This window comes from Phyllostomus discolor, chromosome 8, assembly GCF_004126475.2.
Source record: "Phyllostomus discolor isolate MPI-MPIP mPhyDis1 chromosome 8, mPhyDis1.pri.v3, whole genome shotgun sequence".
Lineage (NCBI taxonomy): Eukaryota > Metazoa > Chordata > Mammalia > Chiroptera > Phyllostomidae > Phyllostomus > Phyllostomus discolor.
Genome location: NC_040910.2, coordinates 76,719,290 through 76,739,859, shown reverse-complemented (window position 1 = coordinate 76,739,859; position 20,570 = coordinate 76,719,290). Strand labels below are relative to the sequence as shown.

Sequence of the window (20,570 nt, the reverse complement as noted above, 5' to 3'; positions counted from 1 at the left end):
TCAGAGGACTGAGTGCCAGCCTGTGAACCAAAAAGGTTTCTGGTTTGGTTGCCAGTAAAGGCACATGCCTGGGTTGTAGGCCAGGTCCCCAGTTGGGGGCATACAAGAGGTAATAAATCAAGGTAAGGAACTGATGCTTCTCTCACTCTCAAAAAAAAAAAAAAAGGATGTAGCTATAGCCTTTTTGTTTTTTTGGTACAACTTGTTACAATTATGTTGTGAATAGGTGCATTATTTGTATTTTATGGACAACAGACTATGTGGGTAGAGATGGAACTCTGATTCAAACTCAGGTCTTGAGTCAGTTCCTGCTTCTGGCTCTGCATAGCACTTCTGGGCTGTCATCTGACAAATGGAAGGTGCTATGTGACAGCACCGTGATGGCTGTGCATGTGAGATGCAGTAAAGTGGGCAAGCGCAAGGGTTCGGGGTTCTTCAGGTGTGTGTGTGTATTGGGGACAGGGAAAAGAGGTTACCAGGGAAACTTCCAGGTAGGGGGGATCTAGGACAGAAAGACAAGATGGTGATTTTGGATAGCTTAACTCAGGACCAAAGCTCAGGGTGAGGGAGTGACAGGTGAGGAGCCATGGAGAGCGGAGTAAGCGCCTTTGCTGAATTATCAGTTCTAGGAAACCTATTCTACTGGGTAGCAGACTGCATTAAGTGCCCCAAAGCACACCTCAAGTGGGCCAGGAACCAAGAGGGTCACTAGTTCAGACCCTCGTCCCATTCTCTCCCAGGCAACATGTCATTAGCAGACACAAAGTCCAGTCTGGATCCACAGGGCCCTCATCCTGGAGTCCAGCAAAGGCCCCTCACCGCGCACCCCTTCCCACCGTCATCACAAAGGAGTCACACACACAAGTGTAAAAGCCATGTTTCTCATTATCCCCCCATGTAACAGAGAAAACAGACAGCCAAGGCCCACTAGGAGCCAGGGGGACAGTTCTTAACAGCCCACATGGCTCCCAGGGTGGAGTATGGGAAGCAAAACAACTGGAGTGTTTCTCAGTTCCATGTTATAGGACAGCTGTGACAGTCACAGAGTAGTTCCCTGAGATGTCTTTTCCTGGGAGAAGGGCCATTGAGTCACCAGTGGCTGGAGGCAAGTGGTAGGAGTAGGGATAGCCATGTCCACATAGCACCCGGAGAATGCTCTCTGAAGACCCCCAGGGCCAGATTTTCTAAAACATCTTCACTCTGGCCTTCTCCATTGGCCCCCACTTCTAGGTCCCACAGTTGTCTAGAGAGAGGGCAGGCTCCTGGCCAATGACTGCAGGCAAGGGGAGGGGCAGATGAGCTCAATTGGGCAAAGACCACCCTAGAAAAGCCTGTGGCCACAGCTTCTCTATACCTGCCAACCTGTCACAAGATGCCAGGTTCAGGGAATGATCCACCAGCAGTGAACCAGGGCCCAGGGGGGTGCAGGCAGGGCACTCAACCTGCCTACTACCCCTAGATAAGAGCCTGGTAAAGGGGCCCCTCCATCCTGCCCACTTAGTCATGCTGCCTCTGCTCAAAGCAAGGATCCCAGACCTTCTTCCCATCCCTCAGGGGGACAGGAGATGAGATGCTAAGACTCCTGGAACCCAGGGCTGCTGTGCCAGCAAGTTGGTGGAGCCTGTACAAATGTGAGCATCTCCCTGTCCCGGGCAGCCTGAGGCCTAGGATGGGATGAGGAGAATGCAGGCCGGCGCCAGATGGGGCATGCGTCTGGCAGGCCTGCTGGGGCAGGACTGAGACTGGGGCAGGGGCTGGGGTTGGGGGATCGAGAAATGAGATGTAGGCTGGAGGGTCCTTCCCACCTTTGGTGGATGATGCCCAGGTCTTCACTGTTGACAAACTAGCTGGTTTTACTCACATCTCAGCAACAAAACCCTGTATTTAAGTGACTAATGCCAGGGGTCTGGACTGGAGAGAGCAAAGGAGTGTGGCTAGAACTCCCCTTGGGAGGTGAAGGATACTTGCTGCCTCCTCGGGGGGCTGGGCCGGGCCCCCAGCGGGCCTGGAAGTAGTGAGCAGAGCTGGCTGCCAGCTCTGGCCTCTGCCCTGGATCCCTCCTCATTTAGGCTCACATCTATAGTTGGGATTCACCCAGTAGGTCCTCCTCCAGGAAGGCACAAGGCTGGATCTGCAGATATAAAACAGGCAGTGAGCGGGAGGGGAAGAAAGAACATGTTTTCTTCCATGTTGTTCCATCACTGTCATTCCCCAACTGCTGCAGCTCCAGGTACACATGGGCTCCTAGGCCTGTGGCCTCAGGGAATGGATGAGGGGCTCAAGCTCAAGTCCTCTCTGCATCTCCCTCCCGCCCCAACCACTTTACCTTAAAGGGACTGCTCATCCCCACCACGGAACGTAGACTGTTGCTGTAATAACAGAGGAGAAACTGACCCTCAGTCTCAGGGATATCGCTGACGTTGATATAAACCTGGAGGGGAGGGTGGACAGGAACGGGGTCAGCTCCAGGGCCCTGGGTCCCACCCAGCTGTTAGCGACAAGTCACCCAGCAGGCAAGCCCTCCTGTGGGAGATGTGGAATGCCTCTCTCAGGAGGCGGGGCAGGTACCTGGTTCAGCCCATTGCTGAAGGAGACCTGGTTGTCCCCAACCCAGACATAGGACACGTAGTCATTAATGTGGCGAAGCCCGACCTGTGGGAGGGGGGATTGGGCAGTCAGTGGTCTGGGAGGACACAGGACCTACAGCAAACCCTAAGACGAGGATGACCACACCCCTAGGTTTGGCTATCATACCGTATTCCCTCCCCGTGACTGCCAGTCCCTAGGTGAGCTCTTCAGTCTGTGCCAGCTTCCGTGGGTCCCGGGACGGATAAACCAGAGGGAAGTGGCTGACTGACTCCCTGCCTTGCCATCACATCACCTTGTACAGTCCAATCCAGTCCCAGGGGCTGCTGGGGAAGTCTGGGGTCAAGGTATAGCTGATCAGCATGTCGTTCTCCATGGTCCACAGTCCCTCTGGCATTAGGGTGATCAGTGGGACAGATACCAACGGCTTCAACTACACAGAAGGATGGGAAAGAGGTTGAAAATCCATAGCATCATTCACTTCTCTGAGACAAGTGTCCTTACTGTGTCTTTCTAACAAGTCTAACAAGTAAGGGTCAAGCACGTGGTGGGGGGTGGGGACCAAGGTGGTGGGCACAGAATGTTAGGATGTCCTGACAAAGTAGCAGATCTTGGCTGGCCAGCTGGAAAGAGAAAGGGCCAGGCCCTGGCCAGGTAGCTCAGTTGGTTCGAGTGTTATCCCAATACACCAAGATTGCATGTTCAATCCCCAGTCAGGGCACATACAAGCAACAATGAAGGCACAAATAAGTGGAAAAACAAATCAACGTTTCTCTCTCTACAATCAATTAAAAAAAAAAAAAAAAGAGAGAGAAAGGACCAAAGGCTTGACAGGCGCGGCTGGCTCTGGCAGGAAAGACGGGGTAGAGGGCCAGCTGGGTAACCAAACAGACAGCCCAATGCTGAGGGGTGAGGGTGGGAAAGAATGGGGTGAATTGCTAACAGGTTTAAGAGCTCGGAAGCTGCTCTTAGGCCTTCAGGGTGCATGACCCAAGGACCCAAGTTCAGTATTTCAGGGGAGGGTGCCTGTGGTAAGAACAGACATAGGCATGGGGAAGAACAGATGGTACAAAGACAGACAAATGAGGATGAAAAGAGGAAGGCTGAGGGCAGCCAGCAGCTCACAGGTTAACACTGACTTGGTCAGTCGATGGCAAAGCTCAAGGATGGAGGGAACCCCCTCTGCAACCTGACACAGGCAGGTTCAGGACAAATAAAAGAAGTTCTACTTCACATAGCAGGTAATAAGCATAATGGAACTCAGCCCAAGGGGCAGTAACAAGAGGAAATGGAAACCTATTCACAGAGGGTTCGAGCACCTTTCTGGCAGGCAGAGCCATCAACAGCTCCTCAGAAGAGCTGGGATCTCTGACCTGGGAGGAAGGGTAATCATGTCCTCCTATGGGTCTCCCCTGGGGGATCTGCTGACATTAGAATCCAAGGCTGGAGGGTTTGAGGATGTGACCCAGCATGGCTGCTCCTCCAAGTGCTGGACAGCCCGAAAGTTCACCTCCAAGTCAAAGGTGCCGGTGACAGGCTTATGGTCACTGATGGTATACATCATGTGGCTGATGTAGCTCCTCAGACACAGTGAGAAGTGGGGGGCTGGCAGGCTGGGGGTGCAGGAGCCAGAGCGGGGCTGGCGCTTCAACCTCCACAGGATACGGTCAGTCCATGCAGGCTTGCGTTTTTTCTCACTGGGGGTGGGGGAAGAGAATGGAGAGAAAAAAAAAGGCATTGGCAGGAGAGCACTAGGTACCCCCACTAGCTTCCTGGAGCCCCTAACACCAGGGCCCACTAGCAGCCATGAGCCTCCTGGGCCAGAGCTGGAGCATGGACAGCCTGGCAGCAGGAAGGAGGGTGCCCAACAGAATCAAAAGTATGCTGGCCCTTCTCAGACTCAGCCAAAGACCCTCAGCCTAGTCTATGTTTTTATGAATCAAACGGTGACTCGGAAACATTCCATTGCAAAACTTTTCTTATTTCTTAAGCAACAGCAGCAGTAGATCAAAGAAACTGAGGTTTGGATTTTGGAGTCAGACAGAACCCGAGCTGAATTTGGCTTCTCCCATACTAAACGTGCAACCTTGGGAAATGACAGGGACGCATGTAGGGAATGCTCGCTACATGCCTGTGATTCGTGCTGTTTACTTCACTCTCTATAGGTGCAGAGATCGAGGCTTAGAGGGGAAGTGACTTTCCCAAAGTCACAGAGCTCCTGAGTGGTGGAGCCAGGGTTCGCGCCAGGCAGCCCGAGCACAGGACATGAGCTCTGCATCACCTGTCCCGGCCCTCTTAGAACTCAGCTTCCTCCTCTGTAAAATGGAGATGACTAGTTACCTCACAGGGTTGCTGAGATGATTCGATAAGATAAAGCAGAAAAACTGTTTAGCACAGTGCTTGATATAAGCTCTCTGTAGACACTGCCTATTATGGTTCTTTGTTCTTAAGAGTCAGGTGAGACACCTCCCACCTACCTGTTCTTCCACTTTCCCTGAGAAGCACAAGGACCTACAACCCTGGACACAAGAGTGTTTTCCTCCACTAGGTACCTATAGTTGCCCTAAGACAAACAAGTCTCTGACTCCTAACCCAGCCCTGCTGAAGCAGCTACTGGTTATTCTTTAAGGCGGGCTGGGCACCCAGGCCCCTCCCTCCAAATGGAGACCCTGAATCCTTAAATGGGGATGGGGAACAGTTGATATTTCTGGGTTCCTCTGACTTGTTTTTTTAAAAAACTTTATTTATTTATTTATTTATTTATTTATTTATTTTACTTTACTTATTTTTAGAGGTGGCGGGGGGGGGGGGGGAGAGGGAGAGAAACACTGATGGTTGCCTCTTGCAGACCCCCAGTTGAGGACCTGGCCCGCAACTCAGGCATGTGTCCTGGCTGGGGATCGAACCTGATACCTTTTGGTCTGCAGGCTGGCACTCAATCCACTGAGCCACACCAGCCAGTGCCCCCCCTTAGTTTTGAATGACCCACGGAATAGTAAAGCCTGGTCAGATGAGTCAGATTTTCTACTTTAAAATGTTTAAGAAGTTTCATTGCCTCTAGAATACAGGTCAAGTCTCCCAGATGCAGCTTTCAAGGTGCTCAGGAGCCTGATGCCTCTGCCTTCATCTCTTCCCACTGCTCCAGACCCACCCCACACTGGAGATTCTCTCAGGCCTTAGGACCTTTACTATAACAAAGGTGTCCAACCTTTTGGCATTTCTGGGCCACACTGGAAGAAGAGTTGTCTTGGGCCACATATTAAATACACAAACACTAACAAAAACAAAAAAAATCTCATGTTTTAAGTAAATTGACGATTTTGTGGTGGGCAGCATTCATAGCCATTCTGGGCCGCATATGGCCCATGGGTTGGACACCCCTGCCTGTCTAGAAGCTTTTGCTTGGAGCACCCTTTTTCACAGGGAGAGGCCCAATTCCAATGATGTCTTTGTCATAAAGCTGTCCGGTCCTCTCCTCTTTCCTCCAAAGGGTTTACACCAGTATTTTCACCATTACATTACATTGTAATTGTCTGTTTCCCAGTCAGCATAGCAGTTAGTGTGTCAACTAGGAAGGCAAAGTCTGGCTCCTGGAGTCTCCGTATGTTCTCAGCATTAGTACAGAGCCTGGCACATAGTAGGTACCAGACAACTGCTTGGGAACACAAACTAACTTAACCCCAAGCTCAATCTCTCTCCTCAAAAATGCCCTTCTAATCTCAATGTATCTGTATCTTCACAGGCTTAGAGTCAGTTAGAAATGCCATTTTTGTTTTCTCCTTTATTTAATTACTATTTTAAATAAACATTTCTGGGGGAGGGTTGGGTGGGTGGGCTGGAATGGGAGTAGGGGGGAGAAAACTGTACTTGAACAATGATTAAAATAAAAATAAAAAATAAATAAATAAATAAATAAAATAAACAAAAAAAACACAAAACAACAACAACAAAAAAACATTTCTTACATACGGTTGTCATTTCAACAGTGATACAGTTCTCTAGCAAGAGAGGCAGAAACAGTACCTCAGTTGGTGAACTTGGACTTTAGGGTCAGAGACCAGTCAGGGGAAGGGTCTGCCCTGGTAACTAAGAGCCGTGTGGTGCTGGGCTGGCGAACACGTGGAGACCCAGCCGAATGGCGGGCCTGGAAGCTCCCGGCCCTGTCCCCACACCTTGCCCTGTGCCTCTCTTCTACTTGCCTGTTCCTGAGTTACATCCTTTTAGAATAAACCAGTAATCTAGTTTGAAAAGATGAAAAGGCTAATGTGCCCTTGGGTAAGTAAGTGACATCATCACTCCAGCCTTGGTTTTTCCAGCTCTAAGATGGGCTGATAATAGTACCTACTTCAAAGAGCCATTGTGAAGATTAAATAAATTACAGCACGCCCAGGGAGCAGTCAGGAAGTAGTAACTGGCCACACCACCACAGGCCTCCGTGGATTGTTTCACCAGTTCACTCTTCTGAGGGGTGTCCAGGGTGGACACCAGAATGTGGTATTTCTATCCCAGACACTACCCCGAGTCTTGCACATTCAGTGCCTAACATATGCTTAAAACTTGGTAATAAGCCTCGGAAATGTACCACTCTCCCTTTCAAACCATTCCCTTTCCCCAACTTCCCTCAGAGTTAAGAGCCCAAGATTTGCTGTCACATCAGAATCCTCCCCAAGGCCTGACCACAGCCAGTCTCCCTTCCTCCTCGGTACCTCTCAGCCTTCCCTCCTTGCCCATGGCTGGCCCAGGCTCGCCCCTGGCCACCTGTAGTACTCATTCTTTCAGTGAGATTCGTTGAGCCCTTATTATATGCCAGGCCACCTGGAGAGCTGATAAATGAGGTTGACAAGGTCCTTAAAGAGCTTGTTTGAGCCACAAAATTAAGCAGAATAAATGTGTACCAATTAAATATTACACACGTTCCCCCCAGTTCTCCATTTCTAGTCACAGTGTAGCTAAACAAGGGGTCCCTCTGTGCATTAGGCAGTGACAGGTGCCCCAGAGACTGTTCGAATCCTTCTGACACTGGAAGAATGTTACAGACCCCGTTTTTTTCCTACAGGACAACGAAGTTCAGAGAGGTCACCCTGTCCAGGGGGAAGTGGGGTGCTTGCCTGGTCTGCCGGCTGTGGAGTCAGTCTGCGCTCCTTCCGCCACACTCTGCTCCTCCAGCCCACCCGCTGTGGCCCGTTCACAGCTGCCAGAACGGGCTTACAGTGTGTTACATGAACGGGGCCTCTCTCATGCTTTTTGGTTGAATGGTCAGAACTAAATACAAGAACTGTTTCTGGAGATTAGTATGCCTTTACTTAAAAATAAATAAATAAATAAAACCAAGCAGCTTTGCAAGATTCTCTCAGTTTAAGAGCCTAGAAAACTGAGCCAATTTATTGATCCAAAAGTAGTGATGCGTCCATTTGGGGTCCATTTCCCCCTTCAGCTTCCTGTAGACAGCTTCTAAGTGTCTCACTGAACTCTGGACACGAGTCCTGACTAGATTGATGATAATATCCTCTGCCCATTGCCTACCAGAGAGGTTGACTGGGTTCATGTAACAAAACCCTATTGCAATCCCTGACTTTAACAGGATTGCTGGCCCTCAGCCCTTTCACCCTCCCGTGTAATGGAGCTGACCTCGGTTCTCATTACATCTTGGCTCTGAGACACTGCCTCGGCTGGCGAAGCTGCCTCCCATGCCCTGCACACAACTCACTCACAGTTCCTTTGTACGGCTGGGTCAGGCTCCACTCAATCTGCCCCTCATCAGTGCTGCTGACTGATTGGAATGCCTGCCCTTCTTTCCGCCAAACTCGGCTGCCTTTTTGACAATTCTGACTGACTCCTCCTGGCTTCAGCTGCTCCCCTCACCACCTGCCTCAACCTCCGTTGGCACTTCCACGTAGAGTTCTGGGACCTTCTGTCTGCCGACCAAGGAACCTGATAGTGCGTATTTGAATCTTTTGCTATGGGTGGGTCCCTCTGCTAGACTAGCTGCTCCTTAAATACTGTATCTTTCCCTTTTGTCCTTTCAGGCTCCCAGTTCAAACATATTCCAGGCACTATGCTACATTCTGGGGATGGTCATAAATCAGATCCTACCTTTGCACTCTGGCATCCACAGCACAGCAAGAAAGGCTCACTATGTCTTAAGAGTAACAAAGAAAGTGTGGTGTACACAATGCTTGTGGCAACATAAGGACAGGAGAGAGCTCTCAGTGAGACAGGGAAGGGTGGGTCAGGGAAGGCTCTCTACTAGAGATGATGTCTGAACTGGTTATCAAGGACAAACACCAGTCTGATGAGGCAGGAAGGCTTCTGCTCACAGTGTGGGGCTTGGGCCCTGGCCATGGCAGGAACTCCCAGCTGCCCTGGCCCCTGGCTCCAGCCGTCAATATTTTAGTTTTTGTGCCCTCCTGTAATGACCCCCCAGCCCCTGTTCCTGGAGTCACAGACTCGAGTTCAAATTCTTGCTCCATCATTTACTGTTACTCTCCTAGGTATTCCAAGACTCAGTTTCCCTATTTGTAAAGAGTCAGTAACAAGTGCCTACCTAATAAGGATATGGTACGAATTAAGTGAAGTGATGCAGGCAAAGCCCTCAGTACAGTGCCTGGCAATAAAAAGTGCTCAGTCACACCAGCCACCACGTGGACTGTATCTGTGATGCGGAGATAAGTACCTGCCTCCTCCTTAGCAAGACTTTGCTGTCCTGATCCCGTCCTCCTTTTTGCTGCTGTTGCTGCTGCTGGCGAAAAGAGTAGTGACTTTAGAGGTACTGCGGGCTAGGGGGAAGCATTGTGAGCTGGAGTCCAGAGATTCAGGTCTGAGCTCCAGCTCTGCCATCCTGTGCTAAACCACCTGGGGAAGTCTTTTAACACGTCGGAGCCTTTCCGCCCAATCTCAGTCCTGCCAACTGTGGCCGACACCCGGCTGTCTGCAACAACTCTCATACCGTCTCCTGACGGTTGCCCCACCACACCTGGGGGTGGGGGCAAAGGGACACTTGGCTACGTGGCCTGTCAGCAGCTCTCTTCCTCATGGCAAGGGAGGTTTTAAAGTCAGTTGGTGGGGAGGAAGAACGCTGACGGCTAAGCTGTGAACTGCCAATGAAGAGGAGCAGCTCCTTGGAGCTGAGAATCATCCTGGCCAAAAACTAGCAAGAAAATAGGGACCACCACCACACCCCCAGGGGATGAGCTGTGCCAACGATCTGCAACCACTCGAGCCAGCACCTGAGCATAGCCTTGTGCGAGCAGCGGGTCCAGCTAAACGGTGCCCTCACTGCTGGCCCATGGGGGAACCGAGAGATAACACACTTGTGCTGCTTTAAGCTCTTATATTTGGATTGGTTTGTTATGCAGTAATGGAAAACTAATATACAAACTATTCCAACTTTTTTGTAAATTAAGGAGGACGTAAATAAATAAAACACAAGTAACCAACTGTGACCATTGTAAGATAAATAAAATAAAAAAAAATTAAATAAGTCAATTGGTGGAGGGTTGAGCTTCCACGGCCCCAGCCTGGCCCACTAAGGCCTTATAATTGCCATGGCCCTCATTTCTAACGGATGGCTGGGGGACTGGCAGTCTCCCTGCAGCTGTGGGCCTGGACCAGCTGCAGACTGCCCTCTTACCTCCTTCCTGGCCCACTCGGTTGCCCTGGCTGAACTCTGTCTCCAGTATTTGTGGCCTCTTCTTGTGTGCATTGTGCAGGCCATGACCCCATTCCATCTTGCTCCACACTCCTGCAATGGCTGACCCCACTTCTTGGCAGAGACACTGTGACTCTGTCATACCACTGAGAGCCCTGGGCCGGTGCTTCTGCCTCTCGCCTTGGCATGGCTGTGAAAGTACCTATTTAACTCCTAAATCCCGAAGGCCTAGGTTGTCCTGGAGGACCTCCTATGTCCCTCAGAAGACAGTTCTGATAGGAGGAATAAATGAAGGAGCTGTTCCAAGTAAAACAAAAAGCCCCATAACATGTAAGGGCTTCTTTTTCTCTCCTTGCCCCAAGCTGGGCCAGGGACCCCTTGCCAGAGCTGCTTTTGCCCCTCTCCCTAAGCCTCAGGTTTTGGTGGTTACCCCTTCTCTGCTTCTTAGGAAGGTTTTCAGTAAAACTACCACCTGAAGACATGGACCTAGAAATAATAATAGCAGTCATCACAGTGCCTGCTGGGCGCCAGGTATTGGGCTCTACATATGCAATCCTCATACCTAATCTCATTCAATCCTCAACCTAATGGGTGGGTGGGTGCTGTTATCACCCCTGCTTTATAGATGACAAAGTCAAGCCTTGAATATATTGGCCAAGGTCATACAGCAGATGCAGAGCTGTGCTTCTAACTACTAGAAGCACTGTCCATATTTTCCCCCATAAAATTCTCCACTGATGACTACTACTTTACCTTCCTCAATAGTACCTAACCCACTCACAGCTAGGGCAGGGGTGCTTAATACCAGTAACTGGCTGAGCCAAGCCCCCATCTGGGGAGGACCAGAAAGCCCTGGGGAGTGGGGAGGGGTTCCCAGAACGCTGAAAAGCAGCCCCTCCTAAGTCAGGAATCAGCTGCCTCCTCTTCTTCTATGGCCCTACTTGCCTTGCTGCTCACCCCCGATCCTTGCCATCACCAGCTCCCCCACCTGCCTTCTCTGAGGACAATCTGGAACAGCTCCCAAGTCAGTGCCTCAGAGGGGTTGAGCGGCAGCTGAGAGGTGACGGCTGGATCTATTCCTGCTTCCCTAGAACTGCTGTTCTCAGGCAGCTCCCACTTGCACTGAGGCAGCCCTGCCTGGCTCCCAGGACTCGTGGCTCCCCGTCTCCTCCTCACAGGCCAATTCCAGATCCAAGGTATGTTGACCCTCTATAGGTGGAGGCTCTCACCTGCTGTCATAGTTGTTGGAGTTCTTATCAAACTTGTAGGTGGGCGGGAAGAGCAGAGGACCCTCCTGGAACTCCCGGAGCAACGGGTCACACCTCTTGGCAATGCTGAGCTGCAGAGAAAGGCGCGGCCCCATCTCCCAGTGGTCCTGACTCCACGGCCCGGGAGCACACTCCATTTAAGGGATCAGCCATCAAAGTGAGGAAAGAGTCAAGCGATGCCACTTCCCTTCCTCACAGCTACAGGGGCAGCCTCAGCACCCCATCTCCACCCCCAGGACAACAGCTGAAACCTTTCACAAACGTTACCCTACAGTCCCAGGGGAGGCGCTGCCTGCCCTTTCCCAGTCCTTGGACTACAGGGACCAGGCTTTGAATTCCATCTCTCTGGGAGCCCCTAGCAGACAGGTGTCAGAAGGGAGACGGGGGTGGCCAGGGTTCCCCAAATGGGTGGTATCTCATCCTCCGGGAGGCAAGCAAGTCTGGGGATGGGAAGGGCGACAGGGATACAAGGAGGTTGGTGCTCAGCAGGCCAAAGCTGCTCCCGATGATAATGCAGCTATACCTCGGTTTCCCCAAATGAAGACAAGGCCCTGCCAGGGCTGGCTGCCCCGCCCCAGGTGCGAAGCCCTGTCAGATTCCTCCCTGCTAAGGACAGGGATTTCAGAGGACTGGGAAAGGGGAACAGACACTAGGGAACGTGGGCAGCCCTCTGCCCATTTCATGCTGTACCTCCACCATGGGTTCAGATCACCCCTCTGGACCCCTTCAGCCCCATCAATACCTGATCCTTCTCCCACAGGTCACTGTAGCACTGACTTTTTATGGATTCCCGAACAAAGTGCAACCCAAAGTCCTCGATCCGAAAGTTCATGTCTCCAAACCAGACAATGAGGCTTCAGAAAGAAAAGAAGGTGGCCTGAGGTTTGTGATGAGGACAGAGAAAGGGGTTCAACAGGTGGCCCAGGCCGGCTCCCTCTAGGGGCTGCACATGAGAAGTCAGATGCTGGGAGAGTGCTAGGTGAAGTTCAGGACATAGCCCCACCAGGACTGTTCCCACGGCTCCCACCTCATCGGCTAGGCTGAAGAGACCAGCCCTGAGGGCAAGTGGCAAATACAAAGCAGGCTCTGGCCCTCCCACCCTTTCCCTCCCTCACTTGGCCACCAGGCAAGGCTGAGAACCAGCCCTTTGAGTGACCTCAGGAACCCCTGGGTTCTTGCCCAGCCGTGTTCAGGAGTGGCCAGGGCTTCCAGGCAGGGAAGGGGGATGGGTCCTGGACCTGAGGCAGGCAGAGCCGGGTAGAAAAGCAGATGGGGTGTCAGGGACGAGGATGGGAGAGGAGCACAGACTACCTCTGACTGGGCGGCAGTGACTGGGCAGAGGACATCTGCCTGGGCTGGTGCGGGAAAGAGGGCAGGGGCAGCAGTTTGCGACTGCGTGCTCACTCATGGTCCAGGATGTTGGGGATATCAAGTCCTTCAAAATTCTGCATCTCCAGGATTCGGTCAAAGTGCTCCAGCCGCTGGTCATTGTTGGCCATGTGCGGGGGCAGGTGGCAGTTGACGATGCTGACATAATAGCCATAAAGCTTCAGGCAGATGTTGACGCCCCCTTTGTTCCCCTGGTAGGACGAGTGGGCAGAGGCGTTGGAAGCTGCTGTGGGTGGGACACACCTCTCTTTTCCCACTGTAGGCCTGAGGAGAGATGGTCTCTTCTCCCCACAGGATCTCCCAGGGCCAGACGTTCAGCTTCCCAGGGCGAGCTCTCCACCCGGGAACCCAGTTCATCCAGCCTGAGGTCTCAGGATGCGAAACCCCCAGAGGCTAGAGAGTGGGTATGCCGGACACCGGCCTGGCCAGAATGCCAAGACTCATTTTACTCCTTCTCCCATTTTCCCAGCTCTGAAGCTCCCAGACCTTCCCATGACTCAGACGAGACTCAGTTCTTACCCAGAACCCGAAGAGGCCGGTGGGGGTGGACTTAGTAGAGAGGATCTGGATAAAGGGCAAATGCTGACACTTGGCAAAGACCAGTAAGAGGAGCCCCTGCATGCGGACAGAGGAGACCTGCAGGACAGGGGAGGACAACGGTCATGCATTTCCCTGCACAGGCTACATGTGTCCCTGGCAGGCCCTGTGCCACACAAACACCCTTCCCCAGGATCTATGGTATCTTAGTTCAAGTCTCAGAGTTTCACCCCCTTTAGTTGCTAAATGATGCACTGGAGGAACTGAGCATGTTTGTGTCTGTTCTTGGGCCTGGGGGCTGAGGAGAGAGAAGGCAAGGCTGCCAGGGCACCCTGCCATAGGGAGGGCATCGACTCTCAGTTGCTGCCCCATGCACGCCTAGGTGCTCCTCTCACTGATGGTGTCCTCCTGAGGTCCTCTGGGTGCCAATGCGCCACCACCCCTGTGGGCCAGGGCTTCAAGGAGGACTGCAGTTATACAGGGTAGTGGCTGAGGGCACTGACTTTGAAGTTAGCCAAATCAGGTTCAAATCCTGGCCGGGGCTCTTAGTGTTTGGTACTGGGCAAGTCTCTCAGCCTATTATTTAATTGATAGAGCAGGAATCTATCTCATAGATGCTGGAAGAATTAACTAGCAACTATTGTTTTTTGGTTGAAGGGTTCTTAAAAAAAGGACTTTATTTATTTACTTTTAGAAAGAGGGGAAGGGAGGGAGAGAAACATCAATGAGCAAGCAATACATCAATCAGTTTCCTCTCCACTGACCCCAGCCAGGGACCTGGCCAACAACCCAGACATGTGCTCTGACCAGGAATTGAACTGGCAACCTTTAGGTTTGCAGACCAGTACTCAATCCACTGAGCCACACCAGCCAGGGCTGGTTTAAGGATTCTTAAAGATAAATGCAGGGAATGAACATGACAGCACCTTCTAGGGTGCTAGGAATATTTTGACTCTTGACTAGACTGGTGGTAACAGGGATGTATATACAAACGAAATCCATCAGCCCTGACTGGTGTGTCTCAGTGGATTAAACACCAGACTGTGAACCAAAGGGTCACTGGTTCAATTCCCTGTCAGGGCACATGCCTAGGTTGCGGGCCAGGTCCCCAGTTGGGGGCATTTGAGAGACAACCACACACTGATGTTTCTTTCCCTCTCTTTCTCCCTCCCTTCCCCTCTCTAAAAATAAATAAGTAAAATAAAATAAAAATTTTAATCCATCAATCAGTAGTACATACGTTATAGCTCAGTGAAAATTAAAAAAATGCTCCCCCAAATAACTATAGATGGTGGGCAGCTGGAAGTTCACAAAAGCAACCTAGAGCGGATGACAGTGCGAACAGAGGGCAAGTGTTCGCAGGCTGGGGAGAACAGCTAGCATCTACTGAAGTACTTCATATCCCATTTAATCTTTACACCAGCCCTGTAGGGAACCGCTGTCCCTGGTTTTCAGATGAAGGACTGAGGCTCAGGGAGACTAAGGAAGCCCAGGACTACCTGGACAGAAACATCCAAGTACCAGGCCTGCCAAAAGCCATGCTGTGTGTGGCCACGGATGGAGGCGGGGGGGGGTGGACGTGAGAATGGGCTCCAGCTAGTCACCCTCTCTCTCAGATTCAGGCTGTCTGCATCCACCACTCAGAGTTGCTGTTTCCGGAGCATGAAGTGCAGAGGCCAAGGAGGAAATCCCCGGGTGGGGAGCGCGTACTGGGGCCTTCCAGGAATTATGAAACTTGATCCTGCAGGTCAGGAGCTCTGGCTCAGTGGAGGAGACAAAGCAGGGGGAACCCCAAACCCAGGCCTGAGTGAGGGAGGCGTGAGAACCTAGGGTCAGATAGCAACCCTACAACTGTGTCCACAACCCCACCCTGCACCCCGTCTTGGTTTCTACCCTTCACGGGCACACACGGTAATGAGAGTAAAAGGAGGGCTATACTACTGAGGGACTGACTCTCAAGGGAACAGATAGAGATTCAGGAAGAGTTTCAAGTTTAACCCTTACCCAGAGCTGACTGGGGCTCTGGGGCTCCACGGCAAAGGCACCAGTCCACTTTGTGAAGAAGGGAAGTGGAGGAGTGGGGGGTAGGGCAGGAAAGCCTCAGACTGGGAGAAAGGGTGGGGCTGTGGGGAAAGGCAGGAGATTTGTAGGGGAAATTCTAGTTAGAGGAAATGAAGTGGGTGGGGCTAAGGAAAGGCCTAGAAAGGAGGTGACTGGGAGTCCTGGAGCCAGCCAAGGGGGCAGCCCCAGGCTTCTCAACCTACTCCTGTCCAAGAAATAGGCTACAAGGGGTCACCTCTTCACCTCAGTTCTTGCCTGGGGATAGGAGGGTCATCTGTTCTGGGCACCAGGCCCTCAGGCTGACCTCCCAACCTTGGGAGGTGGCATGGGTAGAACGGGTTGTGTCCCTGCCACAGGCTGAGCTCATTTCCTTGGCTCAGTTCCATTCCACCAATCCCTCACCAGTTAGCTGAGGTGCAAGGAGGCTGCCAGTCTTGGGAAGGGAGTGGGCAGCGAGAGAAGTGGTTCTGCCCTTTGAGAGGATCTAGCTCCCTGTCTGCAGGAGGAGGCCTGAGTTTGATCTGGAGGGAGCCAAGGGCTCGGGGGCTGGCATTTTCTAGCCTCAGTAGCAGGACCAAACCATGTATTCCCTGCTCCTGGCTCTGCCCTCCGTGGGAGGAGTCACAGCTCTTGCCTTAGCACCCTTAAACACACTAGGGTAGTAGAATTAATTCTAAAGAAATCCAGTCACAGTGAAGAGAATAAGGCAATTCTGGTATTTTCAAGAAGTCCTGAATTAGGTGCTTTAAATGGGAGTGTGTTTTACCCCTCAGCTATGCAAGGCAGAAAGGTGAAGATCAGCAATCAGGAGGCTTCCTGTGGATTCTCCCATGAGCTAAATAATTCCCCAGAGAATACTGACCCTTCAGACTGACAATCCTTTTATTCTGCACCCATCTCCCCTTTTCTACCCCTAAGCTCCTGAGAACTTAAGATGCATGACTCCTATAATCAGAGGACACCCTCTGATACCAGAGGGTGAGCCATGGGGTACCTGCCAGCCTTAGAGCTCCCCAATATGGCAATAAAGTACAGTAGTTAAGAATATGGGTTATCAAGTTTAAAAGGTCTGGATTCAAATCCCAGACAGCCTGTATGATTTCTGAATCTTGGTTTTATCTGTAAAATATGTACATTTCAAGACAGTTGTTAAGATTTTAAATGATGCAATAAGGAGCTTATTTATAATACTTAATACCATGTAAGAATTCCATAAATGGTAGCAATTATTATTATACTCAGAGATCGCACACTAGGCATCTAGCATGGTGGGCTGGGGATGGGGTAGGCACTGAGCTGTTAGTAAGCCCTGCTGCATCTCCCCAAGGAGCTCTCCCAACCTGAAAAATATTAAGGTGTAAATTAACCCTGGGGCCCTGCCCCTGTGCTAGCTACCTTGGAAAGGCAAGAGTAGGCGGGAGCCCCAGGGAGACAGGTGTCACTGAGGTTTAGGCCTTTAAATAAATGGGAAACAACACAAAAGCTCAAGTGGGAGACCAATGGACTGGGGGGGTTAGTGACAAGAGGTAGGATGCATTTCCCAATTGCCCATGAACTTGAAAGTTACCTTGACGAAGTTGAGAGGGGAAAGCACATCCATGAAGAAACTGCTCCATGGGTCTTCAAAGGCAGTGTCAGCAAGGAGGCTCATGATCCCACAGTCCATTTCCTGCAAACTGCCGGGCCCAGGTCAGAGGCTGTCCCCCATCCTGGAGGGAACTGCCTCTGCCGACATTTTGTGCTGCCCTGAGCAGACTTTCAAGCCTTGGGCTTTCATGGCTATGATCTCTCCCTCCCCTGGCTGCGAATCACCACCCCTTTGCCATTGCTGACCCAGGACAAGAGGCACTGGCCTTGATGCAAGCTGAAAGCTCCTAGCCATCAGACTCCAGAGCGAGGGAGGAAATTATAGCAGTTCCCCATGGGGACAACTTGGGACTGGTCAGGCTCACCTGATCTCAGACACAGGGGTGAGTGAAGGGGCCCTGCAGACACCTACCCAATGACATACATGTCCAGATTCAGGTTCTGGTTGTTCAGCTGAAGGAGATCATCGGGGTCTAGAGGGGGTGCTGCAGAGGCCACATTCCATGTCACGACGTGTATGCTGTGGAAGGGATGAAAAGTGAAGTCATGGAGGAAGGAGGATAACACCTTGCCCAGGTAATGGATGGGGGCGTAGGCCTGCTAATGGCTGCACCGCAATCCACTGCTATCACAGTGGGAAACATGCTTCTGCATCTGATGGTGGTGACAGAGGAGCTGAACTACAAGCCCTCCATCTGCACCTTTGTCCTCTGAAGCAGGAAATTCCCACCCTGGATTGGCTTCTCCACGCAGGCCGAAAGCTGCCTACATCTGGCAGCACTGGTGCTGCCAACACTAGGAGAACTGCCAAAGAGGGCCCAGAGGTTTTGGGGTCAGGCAAAGGAAGGGGTGGACAGTCAGGAATTTATTAATTTCATCAACCATTCACACTGCAGCAATCATCTGCGGCTCAGTTAGCAACTCCCCACTCCCCATTCTTCAACTCGAGGGGCCCTAGGATCGCCAGAGTGATTCTTGAGGTTCAGGTTTCACCTTTTGATGAGCACCACAAGACAGGAGAATTTCAAAAATAACAGATATAACACCATGTTCCCTTCCTCATTCCTTCCTATGGTTGGGAATCCCTGAAGCACAACTAATTCTGCCAGCATTTAAGAGAGCCTAAGGAGATGATTCTACCTAATAGGTCTCTCAACATCGCTCTCAAAAGTCTGCCGTCGATTGGGAAAAGCCATCAGTTACTGATATGCTCCATCTCAGCTTCACATGAGCCCTAGAGAAGCAGCGGAACTAGATCAGCAACTCTCGTTAACACTGGATCCCATCAGAGGCTCAGGAGAAGGGGAGACTTGGAGATCTCCACGGAATAGTTATAGGAAAGGAACACTCTGAGGAAGCCCCAGGCAGTGCTGAGTCCGGGGAAGGCAGTAGCTACAAACCCTGGGGAGAACAAGAACAGCCACCAAGCCTCAGGTGAGTCCTAGCTACACCATGCAGCAGCGGCAGATCTAGAATGGGAGGTTAGAAAAGGGTAGGTTATCCCAAAACATCTCTTCTCCACCAGATCCCTGTTCTTAGAGGTCCATGATCTGAAAAAGCACAACTTCAAGAAATTCTTGGCCGGCTTAAAGCAACTTCCTGCTCCTTGCCGAACAAAAACAAAACACAAAAAAACACCTTACCAGGCACTCAGCCAGAGATTCTGTGCTTCGTTTGTTTACGATCTCCCCCTGCTGTCCAATAGAAGATTAAGAAAGGCAACCCTTTTACTTCAAGATTCTGTGTTTTTCCAGGGACCTGATCTAAGTGAATGGGAAGCAAAAGTCGGGACTTCTTGCCCAAGTTCTCAGGTCCGACGACTAGCAGCAAATCCTTGCATCGTGACCTGCACTAAGATGGTGATTAGCCTTGTTCCTTGTTCCAGAGCAAACACGGGACCAAGCTACTGTCACTTCACCAAAGCATCTTATTTAAATCTGATTTCAAATTTTAGGAGGTCACAAGGGGATCAGGCAGACCCCATGATGTAAATGCTGATCAAAACAACAGATTTCTACCCTACGGGTGAGGCGACAATGCTTCGTTATGTCTTTCACTTCAAACAGCCCAACACCACTGCCTCCGCCAGAAGCCAACTGGGCACCTTCTTGGGGGCCCCAGTGGAAAGTAGCTCGGCGGTTTGAGTTTGGGAGGGACGTAGGGCTTGGACTTAACTTAGCCTGCTCTACACTGGGATAGTTTGGCAGGACCTCCGAACTAGAAGCAGCTCTGTAGGACTGGTCTCTTCTCTCCCACAATGGTTCTACCCCAGATTCGCAGCCCCAATTGGGTCGGAAGCAGTGACTCGGCCCGGAGCTGTCTTTCCTCACCTGAGCTTCCTGGCTCTTGGTTCGGTTGGCTTTAACGGGTTCACGGTCGCCATCGTCCCCACGCGGGTGGCCCGGCCACTCGCTCCAGCCGGTCCGGGACCGATCGGCACTGCGCAGACAGCAGGTCCCGGCCCGCTCAGTCTTGCCGGATTGTTTTCCTTCCGGATTCTGGACCTACGCCTCGGCTCCCGTAAGGGGCGGGGCTTGAGCGCACGGAGCACACTGTCTGGTGAGGCCCGGAGGAAGGGGCGGTACTCTCAACAAGCGCGAAAAGGTGAAAGGCTGAGGGGATCTGGCGTGTGAGGCGTGTCCTCGTATCTACAGAACCCGACGTAACACTGCCCCGCCCGGCGTGCGGGGTGCGGCTGCGGAGATGCCAACCGCGGGGCTCTGAGAGCCATCCTCGCCGCTCCCGCGGCTCCCAGACTGCACCGCGCGAGGCCGGCCGGCTCGGGGTGGGGGGCGGTCTTCCCGCGCCAGCCGTGGGCACGCCCACAAGGATGTCTTGGGCTCCTGCAGATTTTGCTAATATCCAACCTGAGAGCTCTAATTTATGCGCTGCCCGTCCCCCTACAACATCCCAGCGCCCGGAGACCCAAAGAACGAAGTAGGGAAGGGGCGGTCCAGCCAGTCCTGCTAGTAATCCAGTCTCTTTCCCCCACCCAACTCCAGGTAATCTTCCTCCTGTTGGTCATTGGGCTCCTCCATTCTTCGTTTTCTACGCCCACTTTAAAGGTTTTTTTCGGTTTTCACTCTTGGACACATTAGACATTTCGAGGTTCTTGGACTCTTAGAAAATTAGCCATCAACGAGTGAAAAAAAAAATCGCTGCCTCTATTTTACGACCCAACAAGAAATGGTTATTTATTTTGTCAAAGATTAACTGATTTTTCCAGATCACTGGTTCTTAATATTTCTTAATATTTGGGGCGGGGGGGTAGGAAAGGGGGGGGCGGCGAAGACAGTGCATGGATCTGATGAGAGCTGTGACTCCCCAGAAAAATTCAGCTTTACAGACAAGCTTCATGAGGTTCACAGACCCAAAAACAAAGTTAAGAACTATTTGTGCTTTGCTTGGTAGGATGGGACAAAGGAAGAGGTGAAGACGAAGGGAGATAAAAGCCAAAAGGAAATACTGCCAGTAGGAAATGGCCAAATTACTTT

General features: G+C 51.5%; 1 protein-coding gene across 2 annotated transcripts; it reads right to left on the bottom strand.

Annotated features, from left to right (window-relative positions):
• Positions 1-859: 859 nt before the first annotated feature.
• Positions 860-19,829, bottom strand: INPP5K (inositol polyphosphate-5-phosphatase K). 2 transcript variants are annotated; one of them, XM_028520728.2, is made up of 12 exons: positions 19,407-19,829; positions 17,489-17,596; positions 17,057-17,165; positions 13,411-13,527; positions 12,907-13,082; positions 12,245-12,356; positions 11,464-11,573; positions 4,097-4,283; positions 2,882-3,019; positions 2,569-2,652; positions 2,327-2,431; positions 1,302-2,131 (listed from the first exon to the last, which is right to left on the bottom strand). In XM_028520728.2, exons 1-12 carry the CDS (start codon positions 19,457-19,459, stop codon positions 2,078-2,080), a joined length of 1,353 nt encoding a protein of 450 aa, XP_028376529.1. In that variant the 5' UTR covers positions 19,460-19,829; the 3' UTR covers positions 1,302-2,077. The 2 variants fall into 2 exon arrangements, with proteins under 2 accessions (XP_035890293.1, XP_028376529.1); XM_036034400.1 differs by lacking the exon at positions 19,407-19,829 and having other exon boundaries at positions 860-2,131; positions 17,057-17,158.
• Positions 19,830-20,570: the final 741 nt, after the last annotated feature.

Excerpts from the sequence above, each read along its gene's own strand:
- INPP5K (XM_028520728.2), bottom strand. The coding sequence starts at position 19,459 with ATGGCGACCGTGAACCCGTTAAAGCCAACCGAACCAAGAGCCAGGAAG. Across the intron at positions 12,357-12,906 it reads CCCAACATCCTGGACCATGA|CCTCATTGTCTGGTTTGGAG; the intron begins GTGAGCACGCAG and ends TTCTTTCTGAAG. Across the intron at positions 3,020-4,096 it reads CCGGCACCTTTGACTTGGAG|TTGAAGCCGTTGGTATCTGT; the intron begins GTGAACTTTCGG and ends CCTTCTGTGTAG.